This window comes from Falco punctatus, assembly GCF_963210335.1.
Source record: "Falco punctatus genome assembly, chromosome: 12".
In the NCBI taxonomy this organism is placed as follows: Eukaryota; Metazoa; Chordata; class Aves; order Falconiformes; family Falconidae; genus Falco; species Falco punctatus.
Window position 1 is genome coordinate 28,692,706 of NC_137592.1, and position 26,697 is coordinate 28,719,402.

General features: G+C 52.9%; 1 protein-coding gene and 1 long non-coding RNA gene across 2 annotated transcripts in view; both read right to left on the reverse strand.

The window, feature by feature from the left end:
- Positions 1-2,286: 2,286 nt before the first annotated feature.
- Positions 2,287-26,697, reverse strand: part of ITPKB (inositol-trisphosphate 3-kinase B) — a 72,854-nt gene continuing 48,443 nt past the window's right edge. The window contains exons 3-8 of the mRNA XM_080408222.1: positions 18,448-18,547; positions 17,607-17,820; positions 14,370-14,574; positions 8,963-9,064; positions 7,451-7,522; positions 2,287-4,754 (exon numbers count right to left, since the gene is read on the reverse strand). Of these exons, the coding sequence (XP_080264348.1) occupies positions 4,539-4,754; positions 7,451-7,522; positions 8,963-9,064; positions 14,370-14,574; positions 17,607-17,820; positions 18,448-18,547 (909 nt within the window). The 3' untranslated portion in view covers positions 2,287-4,538. The remainder of the gene's footprint in view (positions 4,755-7,450; positions 7,523-8,962; positions 9,065-14,369; positions 14,575-17,606; positions 17,821-18,447; positions 18,548-26,697) is intronic.
- Positions 18,559-26,697, reverse strand: part of LOC308071984 — a 50,895-nt gene continuing 42,756 nt past the window's right edge. The window contains exon 3 of the long non-coding RNA XR_013931454.1: positions 18,559-25,430. This is a non-coding gene — a long non-coding RNA (uncharacterized lncRNA). The remainder of the gene's footprint in view (positions 25,431-26,697) is intronic.

Here is a 26,697-nt window from a genome sequence, read left to right on the forward strand (position 1 = left end):
CCCCACATTGCCCCCCGCCACGCACCCCTGGGGTAAGATGCAGAGGCAGGTGCTTTCCCACCCTGGCAGCTCCTCCTTGCCCCTGCTTACCTCCCCGCCCCCAGCACCCAGGGCAGAGCTGCGGTGGGCAGGGGCCGAGGCCCTGGGCGGAAACCAAAGGGGCTCTTCTGAGCTGCTGGACACACCTCAGCTGAGGGCTCTCCAGGGGGAAAAGCCCATCACTGGCAGCACCAGCCCCAAAACTGCAGCATTTCATCACTCCACACCTCACCTTAAGAAAACCTTCCTTGGCGCAGCCTGGCTTCCCTTTCCACCTCCCCACACCTTCATCTATGGCCAGCAGTAGTTCAGTAGCAATGACTTAAGTAATTTATTTAAGCACTTAAACCCCTCCGTTTGGGGTCTCATTGCTCAGGCAGTGCAACCTCTTCCAGCCCTTTCTATGTGCAAGGGGTCTGGCTATGGGGGTCCAGGCAGTAGCACTGCCCTGCATCATCCACGGCACGTGCAAAACGCCTCCTGAGGTGCTTCCCAGAGACCCCCAAACCCCACCAGCCTGTGCTAACAACATACAAGCCTCAGACCGCTATCAACCACCGCAGCAAAATCTTACATTTTCAGAGTTTGTGACTCCCAGCTCAGCCGCAGCACCCTCTTGTTTATGGGAGGTTCAGTCTTGCAAGTAGTACCTAACTAGATAATTAGGAAGAAAATTAGGTGCCCCTTCCCCACCTACAGCTTGAGCAGGCTGCTGGAGGTGCTGGGATGCTCTGTGCTGTACTGGTAGAAACCTCAGCAACATCTCAAAGTTTTTTTTGTTGCATTAATGTAAGCGCTGGCCTCCCTTCTCTGTATTGTTTATTAATCATTTAGTTTATTAATCCCTGAAGCCTGGGGCTTCGCTTTGGGGGTGCAGCAAAACCAGGTGGGGGGCAAGCGCGGTTCTTGCTGTGGTGTGTGCCGTGCTGTGCTGGCAGCCCCCTCTTGGCACGGAGCCTGCTCCTTCCCAACCCTGTGCATCAGCCTGGGGGTCAGCAGATGCCAGTGCTCAGTCATGAGGCATTTCTTTCCCTGAATTATTCCCTTCCTCTCTCCACCACCACGTCGTGGTGTTTCTTTAACTCTCAAGGATTTTTTTTGCAGAACAAGGTTGAGGGTCTTACTCTTTACCTTCTGGTTTTGCATTTCAGGGTGCAGCTGGATAAGTTTGGGAGGCTTTTGCTTTCCTCCACAGGTAGGAAGAGTCGTCACCTACCGATGAAGCTCTTGGTGGCCCTCAAGCTGTAAGTAAAACATCAGCTGTCGGTAAGGATGCTGCAGTGGTGCACAAGCCAGCCAGATAGGAAACATGTACGCCTTCCTCACAGCCCACAAGGGGCTTGCCAGGTGCCCGTACGACAGCCTCCTACCTGTAATACCACCAGTTCCTTCTTGTACCAAGAGGTATCTTGTCTTTACCAAAGTCCACGCTGGGCTTCTCCTGTGGTTTGTTTCAGAGCCTCCATGGCAAGCGGCAGTGATGCTACAGGGACCGGTCCCCATGCTGGGCTGCTTCTGGGGGTTTGGGCATTAAATCTGAGTTTCCTACGGGGCACCCCACCTGCACCCCTCCGTCACGTCTGTCCCAGGACAGACTCCTGCTGCCCTGGGCTTGCAACGGAAACCAGGAGAGACTGGAGCTGCTTTCAGGCTCTACAACTTGACTTCTCCTTCAGTGCTAAACCAATCTGGAGGTTTTTTGGCAGCCTTTGGTCCCAAGCACTCCCTCTGGCGCTGCCCATGGTGTGGCTGAGAGGGAGAGGAGCAGGGGAAGTGTGTGGCTGTGCCAGGCAGCTCTGACGCCCCTGGGTGCATTGATATTCTTGAGCACAGAAATCACAGGGTGGCACTCGGGAAGTGCTCAACAGGAGCCAGAACACAGCGCCAGCGAAAAACACGAAGATTGAAAAAATTCCTGGTGTGGAGCTGCCTTTGGTGGGCTTTCCTGCAGAAGGGGGATGGAGGAACTCAGGCCTTTCCCAAGGGTGCCCCTCACCCAGCCTGGACCCACCCCAGCCCCCACTCTGCTCTCACCCTGCAAAGCCAGTGCCCGTTTGCCAGGATCTGTCCCCGGCACGGGATCTTTCCCTGCTCTTGCTTTTACGCAGCACTACTCCCGGCACATGCTGGGGTAGCCAAAGCTGGAGCCCGATTCCCCCCAAAATCATCACGGACATGAAATCTGGCTCCTGCGTTGTTCTCAGGCTGCTGCAAGCTGCGCGAGGCGGACGCAGGCTGTACACCAGGTGAATGCTTCCCATATGCCTTTATTTGCAAAGTTACAGGATTTTTTTTACAGGCACGGTGCGTTGGTGTTTCAGACCGGTTCGTATTTTTTTTTCTGTATTACTCAATGACCGAGAGGGGTGGTGGGAGCAGGGAAAATCCCTCACAACAACCCTTCCAGCCTCCAGGAAGGCATGAGACATCTGAGAAGAACAATCTGCTTCTTTCGAAGCCACGAAGCAAGGAATCTGGTTTATAAACAGGCTTAAAAAATAATATACATACATAAGAGCAGTTCCAAGCTAAAGTACAGCGGTAAGTGGTACGTATCTATGCATATCTGTTCACACCCTTTCTCCAAAGCTGGAAAAGGGATGGTTTAAAAACTAAAAACACAGTTAAAAAAAAAAAAAAAAAGAGGGATTCCATGCATTAAGTTTTAGTGTTTTGTGCAATTAAAATGGAAGAAAATAAATATAACTTAAAAAAACCCCAACCTTTTCCATGACACTAATGGAACAGAGGCAAGTCTATAAGGCACTTCCACATGGGCTATTCTAGAAAGCCTGGCAAGGAGCTAAAACAGTGCAACCATTTACAATGGCGTCAGATGAACTAAGGACATCTGTCCGGTGAGATATTCACTGTGAAAAACCTTAGGAGACTTCAGTCCTCAGGAAAGAGGCTGGATGGCCCAATGGCCAACTCCTCCCCCTTATTGCTGCCAGGAGAAGACCTCCCCCACTGAGGCTGCTGGACCTACAACGATGGCATAGGGGCTCTGGAGCACCGCTCCGGGGGAGAGAGATGAGATGGTGGGTTGGAGGACGGAGCAGGTGAGGGCTTCATGGATTCACAGCTGCCCAAGCTCCTGCACCGCCGCCTGCGCTGCACACTCCTGCCCTCAACATGGGGGACCCCCCGGCTTGCCCTGGCGCTTCCCTCGATGGCTGACCTTTAGCTCACCAGCTCTGCCTCCGGCAAGCGCTTAGTTCAAATGTTCCAGGAAGTTAAAAAATAGCCTCCGCCCTAAATAGGGAACGGGGTGTTTTTGCAGGAGCGGCCGTCCATACAGCCCCAGCAGGCTGGGAAGCCGGCGTCGGAGAGCAGCAGCAGTCAGCCAGCTCTGAGGGGAAAAAAAGGAAAGGCCGGGGGGTGCCCAACTTCAGCTTTGCTTTGCCAAAGACGAGCAACCCCAAGGGCTGCTCTGCTGCTGTAATCCTTTGCCTGCTGTTGATAAAGACCACAGAGATGCTCCAGGTGGGAGGGTTGCCCGGGGCCGGCTGGGCATCGGTGGTGCTACCTCTACACACGTGCTCAGCTGCTGCTGAAAAAGACTGATCAACCCAGATGGCTACTTTAGGTCTCATAGTAGTCCCTTATAAGCTATTTTTCTCTCCCCCAACCCTGCCCAAAGTATTTATTCCCCATGGAGGGCTGGAGATGCCAGCGAAGGAGGGCTGGAAGCAGCTCCCAGCAGGGTAGCTGGGTCTCTAGAGAGGATCCTGAAGTGTTACACACCCCACCAGTGCACCCAGCGTGGGGGACGTGGGTGGGAAGCACCCAGCCATGGTAAATACCTGTGCCCAACCACATGGCCCTGCAAGCAGGAGGAAAACCCTTACCCTCCAGTGCCACCCAAAAATAACTGCGCAACCTCTACAGGATGTCTTCAAGACAAAGAAACACCCCGATCTGCCCTTCTAGCATCTCTTAAGGACTCAGCACAGCCAGTTCCCTAGGCTGAAAGGTGCTGGCAAAGACAACTAAAGGGCTCCCACCCTGTACCCTTCGCTGTCTCCAGGCCTTGCTCATGCACCCTGGCTGCCAGAGGGTCCTGGGCACGGCCACTGAGTGTTTTTGAGATGAAGCTACCAATCTCAGCACAGGGAGAGGGTCCTTCCTCTGCCATCCCTCTTAAAATCAGGCTGTGCAAGCAACAAAAGCAGATAGGCAAAGCATGCACTTGCCTAGGCAACCCCCCAGCTGCTCCCGGCCGGCACGGCCACGTGCTCCCACTGACTCTGTGAAGCCAAGGTTTCAAGTTCAGCTTTTGTTCTGGCAGGTTAGCTCTCTATTTACAAGGAGAGGGAAAAAAAAAAACAAACCAACAAACCAAGACAACCTAAAAAACCCCACAATAAAAACACATTAAATAGGGAGAGTATAGCTTTCAAATGGGAAGGGCAAGGGCTGGAAAGTGTCTTGTAGTGCAGTTCAGAAGAGTCAGTCAGGGGCAGGTTGAGGGTAGTGGCAGAGTCGGACGCGCGGCTTTAATGCAAGTCTTCGCTCTGGGACAGCTCTGTCAGGATCTGAATGAGGTTGTCCAGCCCCCAGAGGTAGCCGTCCTCTCTGTTCCCTTCCACCCAGGGCACGTTGTGCTGGAGAACTTGTCCCTCTGGCAGCGGGGTGGTTTTCCCAAAGTCGATCATCCAGACTTTGGCCTGTTCCTTCTTGTCGTGAATGAAGAGGAGGGAGCTCCCGATCACCTGCAGAGAGGAGAGACCAGTTAGTGGTGTTCCCATGGCTCATTCTCAGCAGCTCTGGGGCTTTCAGACACTTTATCTCAGGCTGCATTTGCAAGAGGTGACGCTGAGGTCTTGCACAAGCGAAAGCAAGCTCTGTGTGCTGCTGGCTGTGTTTGCACATGCAAATTAGGTATTGAGACAAGCTGATTTACTCATACAAATCCCAGCTCTTGGCAGAAGGAGAGGATCAGAGAAACATGGGCATGAAAGACAGAGATGTCATTTTGGAAACTGAGTCGAGGTCCCCGTGGAAGGAATGAGATGAATCGTCTCAGCCCTCAGATGGGGATTTTTTCCAAGGCCGGTTCTTTGTGACGAGCTTGTGCTACTCACACTCAGCAGCTATGCAGATGTCACCACAGGGATAGGTACATTCCAACTACAAGTTGCTTGCAATATGCTGTCTCTTCCCTGAAACGCTGCGCAATTGCACCCAGATTCCCCCCAGAAAATCCTCACAGCGCTCTGGGGAGGCAAGTTACAGAGGCGCGTGTACATGAATTTCCTTTCCCATCTGCTTTGAAGGGGTCTCTCATGTCCTGATCAGCCTTTGGGAAAATCCTGCAGCAAGTATTGGTCTGAACAAGCCTGGGGAAAGCCCACGGGTGCATTTGGGAAGGTGAAGCACATCAAACACCTCTGACAGTGGAATTCTCAAGGCCTGTTGCAGTGGGACAAGATCCCACAAGCCTGGTGCTCACCACCCATGGAGCAGAGAGATGCTCAGCAGATGGGTACTCCCAGCTCAGACCCCAGCCCATCCCAGTTCACAGCCCCAGCCCAGCAGCAGCTCCGCTGTGGCTTCCCGGTGCTTGGGGAACACATATCGGTGTCAGGCCATTCATCACCGTGAACGATTCTGCTGAATCTGCTCCTCCAGTCAGAAGATTTTAGCAGACGGTACTACAGAAAAGCACCAATGGGCACGCTTCAGAGCTGGCCCAAATAATCATTGCTTTCCAAAGTCCGACGTGCATGAATTGGTGGATTATGAGCTCACTTGCCCTTGTATCACAAACAGGGACCTTGGTGACCAGAGTGCAACAGCTGTTAGCGGACAGGACACAGCGTGCTGAGAGCCAGGAGCGCCCCACAAGCTGTGCCGGCACGTGGAGCACAGCTCCAGGGGCATCCTGCTGGTGTCAGCCTCCAAAACAGCAGCACTAGATGTTACTGGGGACTCCCACATCCATGCTATCAGCAGGATTTAGTTTGAGGTTTGCCTTTAGATGAGGGTTTTGAATGGGAAGCACGTACTGTTTGCAAAAGCTATTATGAATTTACATTTTTGAGGAGACTTCCTCCTCCAGTGCATTGGGAAAATGTCCAAGGTCCAGAGATATGTGTTATTTCCCAGAAATGCTTATCTTTTAGCTCTTCTTCTAAGCTCTTAAAGCCCTCTCTTGGCCAGGATGGAGTGTTTTAGCTTGAAGGAAAAGCCTTTTGCTGACGTTCTTCGCTCGCCTGTCCTGGGTCGCCGAATTTTCCTGCAGCTCCTCGGAGGAGCCCTGCCCAGCGAGGGCCCCACAGAGGGACACGCCGAGCTTGGCAGACCTGCAGCTGCACTTGGTCTCGAAGTGGGATGGAAAGTCAAAGCTGCTGCTTTTTAATTTTTAAGGAGTGGAAACTCCTTTCAAAAACTCCTTGAAAGGCTGCTTTGTTTCTGTGTTTTCAAACAAAACCCTGGCACTTGGTTTCAGGGAGCATTTTGTTTCCCACATTGAGCTGACCTGAAACCGTCGGTTTCAGCATTTCCCTTCCAACCGCCTTACAGGCGCTGCCATCGGGAGGCACGGCCCCCTCTGCCTCCGGCTCCTGGCAGGACCCCCGTGTGCAGCGGGGGCTGAAGTGGCTCACATGGCTCTGGCTGAGGGACAGTGGGCTCTTGGAGCTGGGGCTCCTGCTCCCTCTGAGCCGAGGGTTCCTACGAGGCTCTTTTGCCCACAGACAACAAATGCCAATACACATGCTCTCATGTTTTGTTAGGTAGATGCAATAGCAAACACTCTCTGCCAACGCTAAATCAATAAAATGATTTCATTAAATTACGGAGCGTTCCAATTCCTGTTGAAACAGCTGAAAAATGTAGTGTTTCCTCTTTGTTTTCCCACCAGAACTGAATTTTCACTGTAGAAAATGTTGATTTCATGGACACTCATTTCTGGAGGGAAGTCCTTCCAAGGGAAGAGTCCTCACTGTGGTGCCCCAACCAGCTCAGCAAAGGCGGTTTTGGGATATCTGTAATTCATGGCTACATCGAAGCCTTGTTTGATCACAGGGAGCAACTGGCAGCCAAATGATACCCCATGTGCATTCAGACAGGCGCTTCTCTCCAGAAACCCACACTGTGCTGGTACACTAGGGATCTTCCCCAGTCATATAAACCCCTAAGCAGACTGAATTCCTCCTAGATCACTTTTAATCTGTATGAACATTGGTTTTCAGTATATCTGAGCCCATGTCAGATGCATGAACATTACTTCAGTCATCAGCTGTATTTCCACGAGTATTTGATAAACAGGGGTATAAAAATGTGAAAATAAACTCAAAATTGTAGAAATGTACAGCCTCTGACTTTGACTTCTCTTCTTTCTTTGGACAAGCTCAGATTAAACTGTTTGCATTTCCTTGCAGATTTATCTAAACACGAGTATTACCTCATGGCACTTGAAGAACGGGGATGTCTCCAGGGTTGCACGGATACCCTTCAACCGGTTAAGGTAACTGTTCTGGAATTACAAAAAAGACAAACAAACCCAAGCCGTCAGTGCTGCGGGGGGCGGGCAGGGAGGTCACCCCTCCCAGCACTGCATCCATGACACCATGTTTGTGTGGAGAGATGCTGAGGGTGTCCCTCGGCCACCCTGCTCTCAGCATCCTCCCACAGACATGTCTCCGGGAGAGTGTCCCCTCTTTTGGGATTCACTTATCCTTTTGGCCTCTACAGCATCCTGTGAGTTCCTGTGGCTTCCAAAACTTAGTAAGAACATTTGCTTTTGCTGAACCGGTGCTTTCTACAGACTTTCCCCACCGCATCCGTGGTGCTCCCATGGAGGGAACAGCTAATTCAGCGGCTGCTGCTGGGCACGTGCAGCCAAGCTGCTTTTTTCTCTCATCTGCACTCTTTCTAATAGGTCAACTCTTCATCTCATCACTTAGTTAAGCATTGTGAGACACTCCTGTAACTCTGTATCACCACTTCCGCAAAGCCGGTACCGTAGGTGGAAGGGCTTTCACACTAGTCAGCATGCAGGTCAAGACCCACGCGCCAGTTCGAGCATCCCTGCAAACTGCTGGAAGGCACTAAAGGTTCTCAGGGGCCCCTTTGGTAATCTGCACAGGAACACACACAGCAGGTATCTAGCCGCTACAACACACCTAAATTTTCACACTTTGACTGTGTGGGGAGATGAGGGGAGGGGGGTCACTGTATTGCAATGGTTTGGCCAAGAAGCCCTGTCCAGAGCCAGGGCATGATGGTGTGAGTGTGCTCAAAGATCTTTGGGGATAAAATGCAGCCAGGCGACTTCACTCTCAGATCCAGGAGTAATGCCTGGACAACTCTTGTCCAAGTGAGCATGGCTGGTTTAAAGGAGACAGTGCCAAGGGCCACTCCAGCTGGAGCCCTGCGTTCGTAGGCTTCATGGAGTGAAGCTTAAAGCCGGACAATGGGAGCGTTTTTTTCAAATAGGATATTTGACACAGCTGGTGTAAATTCTCCTGGCAACATAGAGAAACTTGGGAAATGCCAGCTGTGGCTTGCCCATGCGAAGGGTGCCTGGTGCAGGCAGGGGGATGCCCTGGCCACCCTTCCTGCGAGACTGAGCGCAGGGCAGCCCGCTCTGCCAGGACCGGAGCCCCCCACATCGCATACTGTGGGAAAGAACAGCTCAGACGCTGCTGTCAGCCCCAGGGACGAGGGGGCAGAACACAGCTGTGCCTCTGCAGTGGGTTTTGGGGGCCAACCCCTGAGCATCCTCATCAGACGTGGACCTGGCTCAAGCAGTGCTGCTGCAACAACCATGTCCTCTCCCAGCCCTCCACTGCTCTCCCCTTACCCCTGCGCCAGGACGAAGCTTCTCTTTGCCATTTTTAATGCTTTTTAAAGAGAGATTGCTCACACTGCAGCCCCTCAAGAGCAGGGAGCCCCCCCAGCATCCCCCACTCACCAGAACGTTGCGGTTTCCTCTGGTGAACTCCCTGAAGGCCTCCATGACTTGTTCCTTTGTCCGTGTCTTCTTGAAGTCCCGGTTCACAGTGCCGTCCTCTTTCTTGAAAAGAAGGGAGAGCAGTGAGCGGGATGGGGAGGGAGGGAGCCAGGGCAGGACCGGTGTTTCAGCAGCCACGCATGCCCCTGAGTAGGATGCGACCAGCCTTTTTGGCAGCTAAAGGACTCGTCTATGGAGGAGGGGTGAGCAGGGGCAGCAGCTCTCTGCCTTGCACATCCCAAATCATCCTACAGCTCTGCTGCATTGCCCCCCAGTGCAAATGGCAAGTCTCCACCATCACGTGCTAGCCAAGGTCACTGGCAAGCTACCTGTCATGGACCTGGTGTTCGCTGTCAAGAGGCTGGAGACGACCCGTTTCTGGCCACACTGTGCCCAAACGGCCTCCCATCGCTGCTGGGGCTGAGCACAGGCTGCACCCCTGCCTGGGTGGCACACTTGACCATAGCAGGACAAAACTGAGTGTAGATGGAGACAGCATCTCAGGAACACATGAAAAAACCCTCTCCATGAGCCACTGCAGCAAGGAGATGAAGGCAAGGAGCAAGCCCCACAGCTGTCTTGCCTCACTAGTCCTTTTGCTAGCCCTTGGACAGCAAACCCCCAAAGGCAGCAGCCTGGCACCGAGATGCAGGGAGCAGCCTTGTGCTCTCCTCCACCTCTTCCCAGAGGCACATCTGTACTTGGCTTGCCACTGGGATGCCACAGCTTGGCCATCTGCAGGGACAGCATGCAGCCCTGACCCAGAGGCTCCTGGCCGAACCTCTGGGCAGTTTTGTAGGTCGCTCCCCATTTCCCTGGTCCTGCTGGGGCTCTGATTTTCGGATCAGCATGTCCATTGTCTGGAGCGGCTGCAGGCTGGGCAGGCAGAGCTCGCTTCCTGGATACAGGGGCTATTTTAAACCACATGTGCTCCTGCTCACAGCTCCGCTTGCAGAGCTTCATCCTGCTGCTCCAGACAGCTCATTTGCACACAACAAAGCAATAGGATAGAGGCCATAAAGACATCCTGTGGGGTGGAGAAGATGAAGTAAGGATGAAGCAGCAGCGCAAAAGTGGAGGAAAGAAGACAGCACAATGAAATCACCTGCCCCAGAGATTTATGTGCCCTGGCGGGACTTTAGGACCCATCCAGGGAAGTGTCCTGGGATGGGGCCACGTGCATCCCCCTGGACAGAGGGCTGGCTCTGGGCATGGTGGCCAGATCAGCTTGGGGGAAGGCCGAGTGCTTAGACTACAGAGAGCTGGGCAAGGTGAGCCCAGCATCCAACCCACAGCTGAGGTACAGTTTAGGACGAATCACACAGTGCACTTCCAAGTTCCAGCTTGTGTTTTGTGCAAGTGTTAACAAAGGCAATAACGAAAGCAATGCGTGAAAGGTCTTAGTCTCCAGGAAAAACTTTGTTTGCACAGGGTTCAACCAATGCACCCAGCTTCAAACCACCCTGGACCCAGCCTGAGCACCGGCCGTGCTGCCACAGGATGCAAGAGGAAGGCTAACAGCTGGCAGAGCACGTGTTGGTAGGGGCGAGGGACTACCTTCTCGCTGGAGACCTCCCTGCCGTAGCAGCCGTCCCACCGATGGACCCAGCAGAGCCGGGCTCTCTGCTTGTGGCTGTGTCTCAGGAGGCAGCAGGCTGCGGCAGCGCAGGCAGGAGGCCTTACTGAGGATGCTCTGGCGGCATACGCGCGATGTATAGGGGAAGAGCATTACGCTGCTATACATCTTGTCACGTGAGCCCTGACGCGGTAGTTCAGAATTCAACCCACCCTCTCCCCGGGGGATGACAGATATCAATTTGGAGAAGTGCCACAGCACTGATTCCACATGTAAAGAGCACAACTTTCCACAAAGCATCCAAGAAAGGAGATGGACTTCTAAGTGCTCCTAAAAATAAATGAAAATCACAGATGGCCTTTCAGATAAGGCAATCTAGGCTTCAGGAAAGCCAAGCAGCCTACCCGCAGCGCTGCTCCCACCGTTACCTGCCTCCCGCTGTTTCCTTGCCCAGCCAGACGTTGCTGCCGTGGGGCTGACAACTGCCATGACATTTACAGGTGTCTGAGCCCCGAGGGGGCTGGCTTCCACACAGCAGAAATGTGAGGGGGGCTGATAAGGCATATCGCAACCTCCGCCCCACCAGCCATTCCAGTTTGCACTGGCGTCACTGGGGCAGGGTTCAGGTCAGCCAGCTCTCCCTCCAGCGCTGTGTCCGGCCTCGGATGGGGCTCACCAGCTGCCCATCTTGGGAAAGTCAGGTGAGGGTTTTTAGGGCTGGTTCTGGGACCCTGGAATACCGTCCCACCATGGTCTTGCTGCAGGCAATGGGGAGTGACCCAGACCAGAGCAGGAGCTCCGGGGCAACACTTCTTGCAGTGAGCTCCAGTAAGCCTCAACTGGGTCACCAGGGATCACCTGTATTACTTTTAGCGTGCCAGTTTTATTAATAGCTACTTTTCTAATGGTTTCAAGCTACTCCAGAAAGTTAGATGAGTGTCATTACCTCCTTTCGCAGGGGAATGTTTCCATTTTAAAGAGGAAGAACCAGATGCTCAAGGCCACCCGGGAAAGCGAGAGCTCAGCCAGGAAAGGGTCCCCATCCTCACTGGCAACCCTGAGCGGCCTGTTCGCCTCAGCTGCCCACGCCGCCCCAGAGGCTGGTGCTGCTCCTCTCCTTCCCTGTGCCCCCTTCCAGCCCACCCACCCCGGGCCAAATCCTGCCCTTCCCCCACATGGCAAGGTGCTGTCCTGTATCAGCCTCTGGCCACGAGCGAGGGGCAGGACAGATTCACCCCTGCTCTTTCCAGGGAAGCATCCGCAGCAGGAAAGAAAGCATGGGGAGACTTGTCATTAAATAATATTTTCCTGAAATTTCCTCCGAGGACTCAGTAGCAGCCCAGGGCACCGAAGGTGCTTTCCCTAATGTGGAGGCTCAACCCCAGAAATAGGGCAAATACAGGGATACGGCACAGCACGACCAGTTCTTCAGCCCTGCCAGGAAAAAAGCCAGGTGGGAACCAGCGTGAACTGTTAATGCTTTAGCTTAGGGAAAAATAATCCAGAAGCTGAGGGATTTAAGGAGAATTACAGTAATTAGAGCCTTGATCAAATTAGTCAGCCCCTAGCAGCAGCAGCAGCATAATTACTCCTGGAGGCCAGCACTTCTCAACATTTTTCAGTTAAAGGGCTGCCTCACTTCTTTGAAAAAATCCACTGCTCGCATCACACAGCAGTTTGCTCCTGGCTGGCTAAAACAGGTGCCACTCTCACCACTCCTTTACGGATTTCATTTCCCTCCACAGTGTTTTCTGGCCTGTGTGGGAATACAATTTGGACTGGGTTTTTTTTTTTGTTTGGGGTTTTTTTTTGTTTGGGTTTTTTATTTATTTATTTATTTTTCATTTTAAGTGGGTCACATACGACCTGCTTTTGCCATAAAGCCCCCTAAACGTCCGCAGATCACAGGCTGAGAAGCACCGCTGGAGGCCAAGGATATATCATGTTGGACTATAAATAGAAAAACATTCCTGATTATAGCAAGAAAGCAGGGAGAAGAAACAGTACATGGGAGCTTTGGTCCCAACTGGCCCACTCCTTTTTTTATATAGCCTCAGTTTTATAATAAGCACCAGCAAAATAGCAGTAATGGGAATGCAAAACAGCAGCAATGGGAACTAGGCAAAGGGTTGTCCCGAGCCGGAGCAGCTCACAGCGTGCGCGTGGCACCCAGGGCAGCAAAGGGTCTTTGGGAGAGCTGAGGAGACCAGGGAAGAGCTGCATGAGCAGGCAAGGGTCCTGACCCAGTGCAGGCACCACAAAAAGCTGTTGCAGGGCAGCATGACCCACAGCATCCCAGGCAGGGGCATGGGATGGGCAGGGGTGCCTCGCATTGCCTGCCAGAAAACCCTTGAAGGGGTTCAACCTAAGGGCTGCTCCTTGGGTTTCTGAGAGTCGAGTTAGAGATAAATGCACTGTCCTCTTCTGGCCATGAAACAGCTGAACGAAGAAGGTACCCTACCCCTGTGTGCAACACGCTCTGCTGGGCTTCGCCCCACACACTTTGTCCCTTCCCACCAGCGATCTGGTATGGGGGTAATCAGAAGCAGCGGCTCTGAGCGACCCACTCGTGCTGATCACCTTTTAAAGCCATGGTCTAACATCTGCATTTGTTTGCCGTTTGACTGGTGAGGTGAAGGGGACACTACCAGGAAAGTCTACAAAGTCTGGTGCAAAGGCTTTTTCAGGGAATGGCTTAATTTGTTTTAACTGTATCATTTTGACACTGCTACCTCCAGTCAGCAGAGGTGCAGAAGTTTAAGGCCGGAGACTGAGATGGGCATTCTGGGAGAATCCCACCCAACTCAGAGAGGAGAAAAAATATCTGTGATCAAAAGAAAGAAACTCCTCCAACCAAGAGACATGTAGAAATCAAGCCATCATTTCCACTAAGAGCAAGTGGCTGCCCTGAGCTACCGCATGGCCCCCCAGCACTGCCCCACACCTGAATTCCTGCGGGAACAACTTGGCTGAGCTCCCCTCGGCTGCCAAGCCAACACCATGTCCAGGCATGTGATGAAATCCTTAGCTCAAGCGTGATATTATGTTTAATTCATGTTGACTGGCTATCAAAAAGCATATGCCATTGCTAATGTTCACAGACCTAACTCTGTTCAAGCGCCATGCTGGACATCTCCCTCGCCACAAAGCCTGCCTGCCAGGAAAAAAGCTCCTGGGCTGGCTGATCTCATGGGGACACAAAAGCATCCCAGCAGGTATCTCCAAAAACACGAGCAGTGCTGGAAGCAAGCGCAGTCAGCAGGTTACAGGCACGCAAGTGCTGGCAGAAAGTGCTGCTGCTTGTGGCTGCCCCATTTCATAGGGCTCCGTTGCTGATTTTTTCCAGGCAGGGATATAAATACAGCCTCCTTACCAACTGTGGCTAAACTCACAGCTCCAACCACGGATCGGCACACGTTCAAGCTGGAATTTGGATTAATGGCTCAGCCTAGCCGCACAGCGGTTATCAAAAGCAAGCAACTAATTTGAGTCTTCAAGCTGGAGGATGGCGCTGTGCAGTCAGGGAGATCAACCAAGTGGCCGATTTAATGAGATTATAGCTAAAACCGTCCTCTTGCACTGATGCCCTGAGCTCAGCTGTGCTCTCAGAAGAGCGGTGCTGCTGTGGGCCAGCTCCCTGATGAGGGTGGTTCAGCTGCAGGGACTGGTGATGCCCTGATGTGGCACGGTCTTGCCACCAGCCTGCTGTGTGCGTACCTCTGTGAGTGAGTCTGATTACCAAATGCTCCCAGCAGCTGTTCCCCCTGCTCTGCACACCCGGAGCAGCCTCACCTTTATCCCCTCGATCCTGAAGCCCAGCGTGGCCGTGGAGCTGATGGTCTCCCTCCACTGCATGTAGCGGGGCTTGGTTACTGCCCGCAGCACGTTCTCCTCCTCAGTGGGGGCATCAGGGTCCACCTCAATCATCTTCTGGTACATGTCCTTCCTCAGGCTCGGCTTCTTTCGGGCTTTTATCAGCTCCTCCTCCAAGTATGTCCTGCAGGGAGTGAGGGAGGGAACGTTAGCAGGGCTGTAGGGCTACCACACCAGGTGCTGCATGTCCACAGACAGCCCTGGCCACAGAAATCAGCTCTATCCAAGACAGCTGATCCCTATGGAGCAGGGCAGCATAGGAAATAATAGAGCAAACCTCACTGCAGGTGAATTGATCCTGATTCCATTAGCACCTGATGTCTTTTCAGTTCATCAAGGAACCACAACCAGTTTGGCAGTAACAAGGGAGATTATTTCTCACAGGTGCCTCCTACAGCCACTCCTTGGTCCTGGGGGTCTGTCCCCCAGCACCCGGCAAAGCTGAGCAGTGACTTAGTGGCTCTTGCAAGCTGAAGATGGCTTTCCAGATGTGCCCAGGAAACTGCCCGCATGCTCTGGGGTCCGGCTGAGCTGAAGGCAAGAGGGAGGCTGCTGCCTCTGAGCCCTCGGTGTTAGCTGCTGCTCCCTCCGAGGTTTGGCCAATGTGGGCGGCTGCTGCCAAAGCTGCTCCTGTGCCTCTCCTACGCTTTCCCATCGCCTCACCCTGTGCACCACGAGGGCTGTGCCTCACCAGCTGTGAACAGGGGTGTTTTACACAGGGCTGTTTCTCTGCTGCTGGTTTTGCTTTATATAGGTCTGCTTTAATCTAGCAAAAGCTTCCTGTACAGGATGGAGCAGAGGAAGGGATGCAGCCTTGACCAGGTGTTTACCATCCCCCCAGGACTGCAAGGTGCGGCCAGAATGAAGAAAGGAGGATGGAAGGTACAGAGGAGTGTGTAAAGACCTTAGTTTTATGCATCCTTCAGGGGAGCACCACTCTCTGCCAGAGCAAACCGATGGAGAACTTCTGCACTCTGGCATGCAGAAAACAATCATCCACAAAGTATACTTCCTGCAGCAGTGATAAGCCACTACATAACTCCTCTTGTGGCTCCCAAACCTGCTGTAGCTCAACCTGGCAAGTGCTCAGGCTCTCTCTAAACAACTTACCAGGCTGGGTGAGTTGTCCCAGTGAAACGACACAGGAATGACCCTATCGACCACCTCCTTCCCCCCAAACCCAAACTGCTCTACACCTCCTAGTAGCCATGCCTAGCTCTGCAGAGGTGCCGTGCCCTCTCCTCATGTCCCTTGTGCCAAAATCCCAGCACTGTGCATGTGGCTCACCTCCAGAACCCAGCACAACGCACAAGGAGCATGCTAGGCAGACTATGTGGGATGGTGTTCCTGTGTTTCCCACAGGCTTAGCAAGGCAAACTGGTGTCTTTTCTCAGAGCAGGCATATGATCACTGAGCAGACATCCCCAGGGCACCAGCCCCTTTGAAAAACACTGCAGATAAAAGCAATGACAGGCTTGAGGTGAGATCACCAAACCCGTGATTTTGGGGCAGACGGAATAAAATAGCAAAATAAAGCAGTGGTGTGCTCAGAAGTGCTGCTCAGAAAGCTACATTTCCTTTTGATGAGAACGACAGATCATCTATGTCTGTGGTTTGGTCCCCCTGCGTTGCTCCAGGCTTGAACCATCATCACCAGGGCTTAAGAAAGACAGCTCTGTTTAGGGATGATTGGGGGAGGCTGCCGCATCCCAAAGCCAGGTTGCCATGAAAAAACCAAACCTGTATCTGCCTGGCGGCAAGCTGCTGGCTCAGAGGCCAGGTTTAATAGTCCTGAGGTTTAGTTTATTTGCCAGAGCCTCTCCTTCCTGGCCACTGGAATGGCCCACTCCCCAGCATCAGCCCAAATCACCTTCCCTCACCAGCTCCTCCCACAGCACCATCTTATTTAATGATGATGATACCCAGCACATTTGCCCCCTTGCCTGCTCTGCCTGTCTTAACTCCAAAAACTCAAGTTGCACAAATCACCAGACCCGTGATTTTTGCGCAGGAGGCTTTCCTCCTCCCAGAGACAGCTGCAGGAGCACCCAGACAGCGTGACCAGCAAGTTTTCTTCTGGTGGCTGTCATATATGGGTCCAGAATGGGTCCTGTCTCCTTCCCGCAGCAGCACGGTGTGTGCCAGCCGGGGCCACGTGGCTGCGCTGGGGCCCCCTGCCCTTCTCTCCACCCCTCCGGTGGAAAGTATTCCTCGCCTCTTCCCTGCCGACAGCCCAACCCGCCAGTTCGAGTTTCACATCGGGAGTTCAGGAGGGGAAAAAAAAGAGATTCCTTCCTCCCACAGAAACCATCAGCTTTTCCAGCAGCGCAAGCGTCTCCACTGCGTCTGGCTGCGCCTTAGCCAGCGAGGGGGGTCTCAACCTGCCCCGCTGCCAGCCTGCAGCAGACCCAGGGCCAAGCAGTGGCCCGAGGCCGCTCCAAAACTGGCAGATGCCTACAGTCACCAGCCCTGCTCACGTTTGCTCTGGGATGCCCTTGTCAGCTGTGGCATCACTAGCTCAAAACCTGCTGCTGGCCAAGTGGCTGCAGCCAGGGATCTTGGCGTATCTGTAGATGGTTCTCAAGGAGGACATGGGTAGTGTTGCTCATCTGTTAGGAAATGTTTCAAGAACTTTACGTGAGAAGCACTAAACCACTTAGCACACACATTTTATCTCTGAAGTGTGCACAAGAGCAAAGCGTGAGCACAGGGCAAGTTTCTCGGTCACCAAAGCTGTGCTATTCAAATGTCTTTATTTCTCTCCCCTGGCGCGCTGGGCAGGATCTCCCACGTTTTGCTCCCTACCCCTTGGCTCTGTACTCCTACCACAGGCAGGGGCAGGTTGCCATCCTCCTAAAAGCTACTGCGCAGTTCTGGTGTACCCAAACCCAAACAGAGTGCTGTCCCCTCCGCTGCACCAAACCACTTTCCCAGCACTCAGAGCAGTTAACAAACAGAGAGGGGAAGAGCCTGGTGTGTCCTTCCCATACCTGGGCTTCCCCACGGCTTGCTCCTCACGCTGTTGGCTTAGCTGTTCCTGAAGACAGGTGAGTCTGGTGTTCCTCCTTGCATGTTTCAGAGGGTTTTACCCAGGAGATGCCTTTGCTTTGAGTATCCAGTCTTAAAAACTCAAACAATGCCCCCAAGGCCACTCACCTGACCCCCATCTTGCAGTCCATAACACAGGGGGAGTCAAACTCAGCCAGCAGATCTTCCATCTGGTTGTATCGCTCCCCGTCCTTCACAACATCGCCGTGGTAGGCAGGAACATAGGGCTTCAGGACATCATTCATAAGGCGGTCGAGGCAGCGCTGCTCTGATTCACAGTGCTTCTTCAGTATCCTGCCGTTGGCCGCTGCCTTGAAACTACCTGAGGGTGACAAGGGACAATGTGACACTTGCTTTGGACAGGGGATGATGCTGTGCCTTCCCCAAACAAGAACCTTGGAAGCATTTCCATTTACACCTATACCCAAGAGAGTCCCCACAGGCTGGGACTTATTGCCCAGACTACCAGATTCACACGTAGTGTCAGAGGTTTATGGCAGGCAATGTCACACCTTAAACGTGGCAGAGACCTGCCCTGCAGCACCCAACACGTTTGCTTCACAGCCTCTGCGTGCCTCATGGTAGGTTCACACTTTTGTCTCTAGGCTCATGCATGCGGCATCTTTGAGCTGGGCAGCATCACCTGCTTTGCTGTGGATCAGCAAGAAGCAAGAAGGCATGGGTCTCACACAAAGGACTCGGCTTTCTGCTGCTCGAGAAAAAAGCAGCAGCAATACCTGCTGGTCCTGGGAGAGTGAAAGCACAGAGCACTGCACCTTCACAGCATCCTCCCTAGCATTTAGGTAAGTTACTCTCCGGGGCTAGAGATGTGGGAGCTGAAATCTGTGACATACATGCAGCAGTCAGAAGCAATCGTGGCCAACAAAGCCCATTAATGTGAGATAACGAAGAGCCTTTCAACCGCTCTGCCCCTCCCCATGCTCTGTACCTGCGTGTCCTGCTAGCTGGATCCAAGGGTACTTCTTCTTGAAAGACATCACAAATGGGGACCAGTGCACCATATTCTTGATCTTCCGCCATGACTTGCTCTAAGGGAAAAAAAAAATCATGAAGGTGAATGCAGTGTTTTAAGCTGTTACTGTCCATAAAGCCACTTCAGGCAGCACACAGCTGTTTTGGACAAGGGACGAGGCACCGGAGCCAGCAGAGGATGGAAGCGAACAGAGAATCTGCTCCTTTCCCATTGCCCTGTGCCAAGCTGGAGCCGCTGGACCTCAACTCTACATTCAAAAATCACAAGCAACTTCCCTAAAGTGGATGGCCTCACAGTGTTGTTCCAGTTGGTTCCTTCTGCTGCAGAGAGCCCAGCCATCCGCATCGCCTTGCTCTGCTCCCTGCATCCCTCTGCAGAAGCAGCAGGAACATTAACCCATCCCTGGGTACTGCACTGCACCACAGCAGATGGAGCGGGGCCGGGAGCCCAGGATTTCTACCTGGCCACAAAACTCAACTCCAGCTCCCACGGGGAACAAGAGAGGCTCGCAAAGCGCACATTGGCTCGCCGCCTGGCTTTTGTTCCCATTGAAGGGTAGCTGCTTTGTCCATTAAGCTGGCAACCCACGTGCGGCTGATCCGCCTGCTTTGGCCCATCCGTAACTACATTTCAGAGAACAATTCCCTTCTGACATGTTGTGTTTCTGACCAGACAGATTGCGCAAAACTATTTACACGACTGTAATGAGGGCTGCATCAGACATATGAAAGCCTTGTTCGAAGGCTCTTTCCTGAGAGAGTTTTTCCCTAGATTGTTCTGGGGGAACATGCCGCTAGTAAAAGGCAGAGGACAACCTCTTATCTCAGCCCCAGAAGGCAACGGTGCAAACAAATCAGGCAAACAATATACAACAGCGACAATGGAAAAATGCCTTCTTGCAGGAGCTGGGACAAACAGACAGTGTAGTCCTGGCTGCTCCGAGCTACTGGGTTCAGCTGCAGGCCCACAGATAAATTATCCTCATTTGCTCCGTTCTAAAGGCACAGGAGGGAGCCTTCCAGAAAGCCCAAGTAATCTCTTCCTCGTGCTTGGAGAACCGGCCCCTGTTTCAGTAATGCTTTGCAGACAGGCGGGGAAGAGCCAGCGGCCCCGACTTGCAGTTTGGATGCTTGTCGGGGGTGAACTCACGGCACAGGAATCCGTGCTGGGAACTGCTGACATGTTTAAATGGCAAGGAAGAAGCCAGACAAAGATGTTAGTGTCTAAAGCACGGAAATTACATCGAGTTACCCCTGTGCCACACACCAGCCTCGCTGGGGAGCGGGGACACATCGCATGGAGATGCAGGGGCTGCCCACGTGTTGCCCACCGTGGGTGGGAAGGGGAAGGAGAAAGGTCCTTCCCCACCTCTCGTCCCGAAGAGCAGCAGGGTGGCCCTTCCCTGGATGACTGCCCATGGCCGGCAGTGTCCTGGCGTGCCCTGGCACTGGTACAGCGGCGCAGGAGTTTGGCAAGCAGCTGCCCAAGCACGGGGTGACACCGGGCATCCCCTTCGCCCAGGCTCCTCTGTGCCATGGGTTTGCTCTGCCGCCCGGCTTGCTTGCTTTGGCAGGGGGGTCGCGCAGTTCCCTACCTGACATGAGGATGAATGTTTTTATTTCCAAACAGAGTGCCAGAACTTGTGTGCTTTAGCTGTTCTTTGTTCTCCTTTTGGCAGAGAGCAGGAGGGAAGGGAGTGGGTGGGTGTCCCCTCCTTTTATTTTTAAAATAGTAACATCCAAGTCCTGGCTGATGTCATGAAAAAAGGGGGGAAGAAAAAGTCTCCGAGGGAGTTTGGACTCCAGATGAGTGTGACCCACGTCCTCTAAAGCAAGTAGAAGTCCTCCCCCCACTTACGGCACAGCATCATAAGTCACTCAGTCCCAGTAAACACGCCAAGGCAACGCGCCTTCCCAAGCCAAGATTTTGTTTTTCGGTGGTTAGAGCTTTATGGCTAAAACCTTGAGGTACTTCAAAGCACAGGCAGAATGAAGGCAAGCGGCCCCCAAAGCAGGGCAAGCCACCCCGGCTTCCCCCTGCTCTGGCACTGCCCCCAGCGCAGGGTAACGGCCCCAAGTCCTCCAGAGACACGAAACACCACAGCAAGCCTTCTGCTGAGCTGCACAAGGCAGAAAGCTGGTCACTGAGCACACCTGCAGGAGGAACAGGCAGCACGTCCCCATCCCTTTAGGGAAACTCTTTCATCCAGGCACCACCTGGGTTCAGGCACACCTTTGGCCAGGCATTGCCAACCCACATTTTAAGGACGTGTTTTAAGGACTTGTTTAATGGAGAGGTTTTAGGCGGCTTCATCCATCTCCAGTCACCCCCAACGTACTGGAAATAGCAAGGCAAGTCGCTGCCACCACAGGGATCACCAGCAATTCTGTTTCATGCAGCCCCTTCCCCACCAGCTTCATGGGGGCACTTGCAGGAGAGAGGAGAGAGCATCCCATCTGCAGTTCCTTCAGGAGTTGTTGGGTTTTTGTTTTATGCCTGATCCCCTCCCATCGTTAGGAGGAAAAGTTTGCTGCATCAAAAGGAAGCTCTCCCATGCCCTCAGCCCATCGGGTGTTACTGCCCAGCTCATTTTGCAGAGCAGCCTGCTGGAACCAACTTTTTGGGTGGTGTACCTATCTATACAAAGTACCCTGTTGCTCTGTTGTGGGAGTGCTCAAAAGGCGGTGAGTTTTGCAAGGGGCAGCTCCCCTAGTAAACCAGGAGCTGCAAGACTTCACCTGCCGGCTCTCTGGGGCTGCCAACCTGCTGCAGAGGAGAGACGGAGGCTGGAGCACGGAGGAGCAACACTGGTCGATGCCCCCAGCGATCCTGCCACCCCCGCTGCCTGAAGATAAAATTCTCCCCAGGAAAGGAATTGCTCCAAAAGGTCATCCTTTGTACTTTTCCCTACAGCTTCAAGAGAGATGTTACGTGGCTGTGACCCATCGGTAGGGTCCTTCACAGCCACTGGGGATGGCTGAGAGCTTCCAGCAAGAGAGCTGCATTTATTCAAACACCAGCATGCATTCAGACATTTCAAAGCTGACGGCTTGGCATCCCAGTTGTGCCAACCCCTGTGTCGGGCTTCTGCAGCTGGCCACGGAAAATCAGAGCCACGAGGCTGACACCACTCCAGTCTGACTCCCCGGCCACGCGCAGGGAATAGCCCCTCTGCACTTGGCTGGCTGCTGCCTCCCGCCCTGCCCGGCACTAGGAATATCAAAGGGAGTATTACAGCTATTTACAGGAAAGAAATCTTTAACCCAGCCTGTCAGGAACCGTAAGGGCATTGCCTCCAGGCTCCTCTGAAACTTTGGCTTTGTATTTTAAGAAGTTATTTAGTCCAGGAGCGCAGGCACGGCTGTAAAGCACATGGAAGAGTTACCTGCAACTGCTCCCCAGCCTCAGACTAAAGGATTTTTCACCATACTGGAAAAAATAGCTTTTCAGGTGGCGTTACCAAGTGATGCTGGTGAAGGGCAGATACGTGCTCTTCTCATTTGCCTGCAAGGAAGTGAGCACGCAGATTGTCACGATGAAAGCTGAGCACGCTTTCAACTTTTTTGCATGATCAAAGCCAGTGCCTGCTTGTGGCACCCTGGCACCCTGCTCTCCGCCAAAACCCAGCTCTGTGGTTGCTTTCCCCCCCAGAAAACTCACGAAGCTGTGCTGACCCATTGTGCCCTTGCACGCACAGCAACAGCACGTAGCCTGAATAAGCAGGGAATACACATGAGGTGCCTGATGCAACTCAACACTTTTGATTTAAAACCTGTTTCAGCATCAGCAAATGCCAACTGATTAGCTGTTAGGTAGCAAAATATTTAGCAACTCTGAAAATATATTTAGTGAGGAGCAGCACTGTTTTCTCTAATTGTGGGTCACTTGGAAATGAAGCTGAGCAACTGTCAGAACCAGCTCTAAAAATGAACTTTCAAGGATTTCTGCAGCACTCTGCTTCTGCCTCTGCCCTCTTACTGCTTTTGCTCACCACGGAGCGTGGTGCCCCCAGCCAGGAGTGGGATATGGGCCAGAGGAGTTAAGCCCTCCCAGCGACCACCCACAACTGGTTAGTGGGAGAGGAGTGCTGGGAAAACAATTTTATCTGTTGCATGTTTAACTTAACTTATCTGAAGCTTAAAGCAAACTCCAGGGTTTCCCCATCTGTCAATAGAGCTTCATATGGAAAGAACAACATAGGAGAACTTGGTGCCAACCCAGAAGGTCAGAGGATATATTGTGTTTAATTAGATTAAACAAAAAGTGACTGATGAGCGCTCGCTGTACACTTTCCCTACAGCACATGGCATTCCTTTAATGTCTGCTTGGAGATGTGCCTTTCTGGGACTGGCTGCTGCCTCCCTTTCCCAGCATGGACGCTGGTGGAATGTGACCGGTGTTACTCCCCGTGCAGGGAGCCAGTGGGGTGCTCTTCCCTTTCCATGCATTCAGCCAGAGAGATATGCAGTAACTGATTTAATTTGCTGAAATTATGGTTTCCTATGGTTTTATGGGACCAAAAATTCCTGGAAATAGTGGGAGCTGGACCTGTATTTCAGTGCTTTTTATTAACTAGAGCGCGCACTGTTAGAGGCAAGATTACACAGTTGGGGCAGGGGATGGGAAAGAGTGGGAGCAACATTAAAGTAACAATTTTCCCGGTTCTGAAAAGAACTTGAGCCCCTTTCTCCCAGGAAGATCCCGAAATAGCCTAAGATCAGAAGAGATGGAGGAAAACTGTGAGGTGTCACCGACGTCCACCCGCTTCCTGACTGCAGTAGGGTGGCTGCAGCCAAGGGGTTTGTGTAAGTGCCACCCTGGCTTTCCCTTCACTTCGGAGAAAGCCCCGCTCCTGTAGCACGCCGACATCTAACCACCCTGGGCGCTCCTTGCAGAACTGAAACACCCGGCTGCCCAGGCAGCCCCACCGGCACATCCCTGGCTGCCCACCCCTCGCCAAGCGCAGCGGCTCAGGACCAGCACCGCGCCAGCATTGCCCCGCGCCCAGCACCCTCGCTCGCTCCTCGGGTGCCAGGGTGACTCCCCAGACCCCCTCCCATGGGGCTAGTGTGGGTGGGAGGTGCAGCGGGCTGCTCCGCTCTGTGCTTTCACTTCCAGCTCTTCCAAAAGGAGAAGTGCGGCCGTGCTGCCAGGGCCCCGCGGGAAGGGGCTTTTGGCGCAGCTCAGAAGGGCTCCGGGAATTTTTGCTCACAAGTAGGAGGGTCGCGGAGTCACTCCTCATGTCCACAGCCTTGCTGTTTAAAAAACAATGTGGCGAGCAGCTGAGCAGGGCAGACGTTGCGCCGGAGAGCTCTCTCCTTTAATAACTAAATAAGCGGGGGGAGCGTTGGCCCACAGAGTTCACTCCATGTCAGCCTGCTCCGCAGCCTTGCACACGCAGCCAAGGAAAAAGAGGCCATTTAGTTTTCCATGTTTAAAAGAATGAATGTGTTTTCTTTTGGTCTTTAAAAAGTAGTTAAGGTTTCCCTAGTGATGATTGTTTCCCTTGACTGGGAAAAACCTTGTCACTCCAGCCGCGACGAGGAGGCCAGCTTTGTTCATTGTGCTGGGCGCCGAGGGCAGCGCGGCAGAGCTGGCTGGTACCACAGAATGCCTCCTCCCGCCGCATCCTGGCATGTGGGCAACCAAAATGCTGGATCCCGGCAGAAAAATCCCCCATGACATGCTCTGGAGCGCAATCACTAACATGCTGCAGAGCTGGGGTTATGCTCTGCTCAGCTTCGCCATCTCTCAGCCCCTTGAACCTCTGCCTCCATCCAGGCGGCAATAAAAAGAGCTCAGTGACTGCCTCAGTGTGCACCAGGCTGTGACCACTGACCCTAATGCTGGCAGCTAGTGACAGGCCATATTTTACATCATCTTCCTCCTATGCAAAGTCCCCTTGCCGACACATTTGCTTCTGTACTGCACAACGGCTAAATAGCCTTGTTTTGGCCAGAGGAGCAGCTTGTGATAGGAAGGCTTTGGATCAGAGGGCATTACTTGGTTTGGTCACACAAGGCATTTAAGAAAAATTTCAGCAGCTCCCCAAAACCTGGTAGCAGCAATGCCACTCAGGCTCCCGTGGCTGTTGTTGAGAAAAGATAAAGTGAGGCCGAACAGCTGACTTTACTCAAGTTAATGTAAGGAAATACAGCCTGATGACTGAAAGGCGCTTCTGAGTGCCTAGCAATTCTAGCCCACACCCCCAAGGCCCATTAGATAAATCATTTTGATGGCTGGGGTGTAGAAGCTTCTGCCATTTTCCAAGGTCTCCATCTCATTTAGACAGACAGAAAAAAAAAATACACTAATATGTGCATTATTTCTTTTAATTCAGATGCTTTGTTTTTCAGAACAGCCTCATTTTAGCCAGCAAGGATTTTGCCTCTTGCAGGAGAGAAGCCACTCCCCTCTGGTGCTGTGGGGAATGCCCTTTTCTCCAGTGGGACCAGGGAGCAGCTCCGCCAATACCAAAGATGTGGGGTAGAGGGTCACAGAGATAAAGCTACTGCCTTCTCTGCCGTCTGCAAGAGATCAGCATGTGCGATAGAGAGGCCTCGGTAAAAACGCCTGAAAGCCAGGAACATCTGCTGGGATCATCGAAAAAATATTCCAGTGTATTGGAAAAAAAAACAGGAGCTTGTTGCAGGCTCCTTCTTCCTGCTTGCGATGGAGGCGAGGAGAACTGGAAGTGGTGAAGGCAGATGAGCGAGCGGCAGTCCTGCGGCTTGACCTCCCCTCTCACAATGAAAGGAAACGGAGTGGCTGTGGGAGCCAGCTGCACAGAAGTCACCCAGCGCGGAGAAGGACATTGGCAATGTCCTCGCCCCCAAAGCACAAGCAGAGCGCAGCAGCGGCGTGGGATCCACGTCAGAGCCACACTTAGGGTTAATCGCTGCGGAGGGGAGAGGCAGCATTACACCTCCCGGTCCAACCTGGCAAAGAAGGAAAGGCGCTGAAAAAGCCCAAGTGAGCACAAAGGCAATGCCTGCGCTGGAGCTCAGAGTAACCGAGCCTCAAAGCTGTGGTTGCCTCCATGAGGCATTTCTTCTTCCTGAGGCAGAGCCTTTACTGCAGTAAAGCTGAAAACCTCCTAATGCAGATCAGCCACAACCGACTTTCCCGTAAAGCTGGTTGAATTACTAACTGCCAGCACTAGACATGTTCAGCGTACTTTCCTGCGCGGGAACTGATCCAGATCTCTGGAATTGCATTTGTTATTCATTAAGTACATACAAATAAGGTTTGTTAAGCAATTTTCAGCTTGGAGAAGGTAAAGTGAGTAATTCAGAAACAGCTAATCGCTTTTGGTGGACTGCTACTTAAGCCATACAGTGCTTCTTCCTCAACAACCGGCTTTTAAAAGCCAGCAGGTTATAAAAACACTTGCTGGTAGCCAAAAGCGGGCCTCGGTGAACTGATTTGTGAGGAGAGTGCCGGAGCGCTGCAGCCCATCTGTGCAACACACTGGGGCACAGGGCTGTAGGCAGCCAGATCAGGCATCCAGCTGAGAAACGCTATGTGCTGTCCAAGGATCTGACCCCATATCAGGGAACTTGTCATCAGCTTTGATGGAAACTGCTCCATTTCCATCTGGAGACTTGCGTTTGATCCCTTTCCCAGTTCCAGAGTATTCACCACCGTCTTTCTGGTCCAGCACGTCATTTCTGCTCCTTGGCTCCTCCAGCACAAGTTGGGGATGTGGGCTCCCGAGCCTGTGCTGGCTCTAGCGCTTCTCCTTCTTGTGCTGCTGTTGAGGAAGGACCCCCTCCAGCCTTCCCAACGCTGCTCCTGCAAATGCCAAACTGCTGCTAGCTCCTACGTGCCCTCTGAAACCAGAAGATGTGCCCTTCTTGACACCAAACAACTGCACCAGTCTCTGGTCACTTGATTTGAAGCCCAGCTCAGCAGCCTGAATGCCAGAGATGCAGTTTAGGATAGGGCAGAGGTGCCAAGACCCCCGACAGAGCACCCCGCTGGGCAGCGGCTTGGTAGGGCGCAGCCTTCCTGCAAGACACAACCTTCACACAAGAGCCGTGCTCTTACATGCCGGGAAGGTGAGACGGGAGCTGTAGGCTTTGCCAGGTCCTCCTGAGGGATGTTCTGCACCCCTGGGTCCTTTGGGAAGCGGGGTCCCTGCCACAGGGCATGGTGGGAAGCAACACAGGTGCTCAGACCAGCAGGAGATAGTGAAGTCCCAGT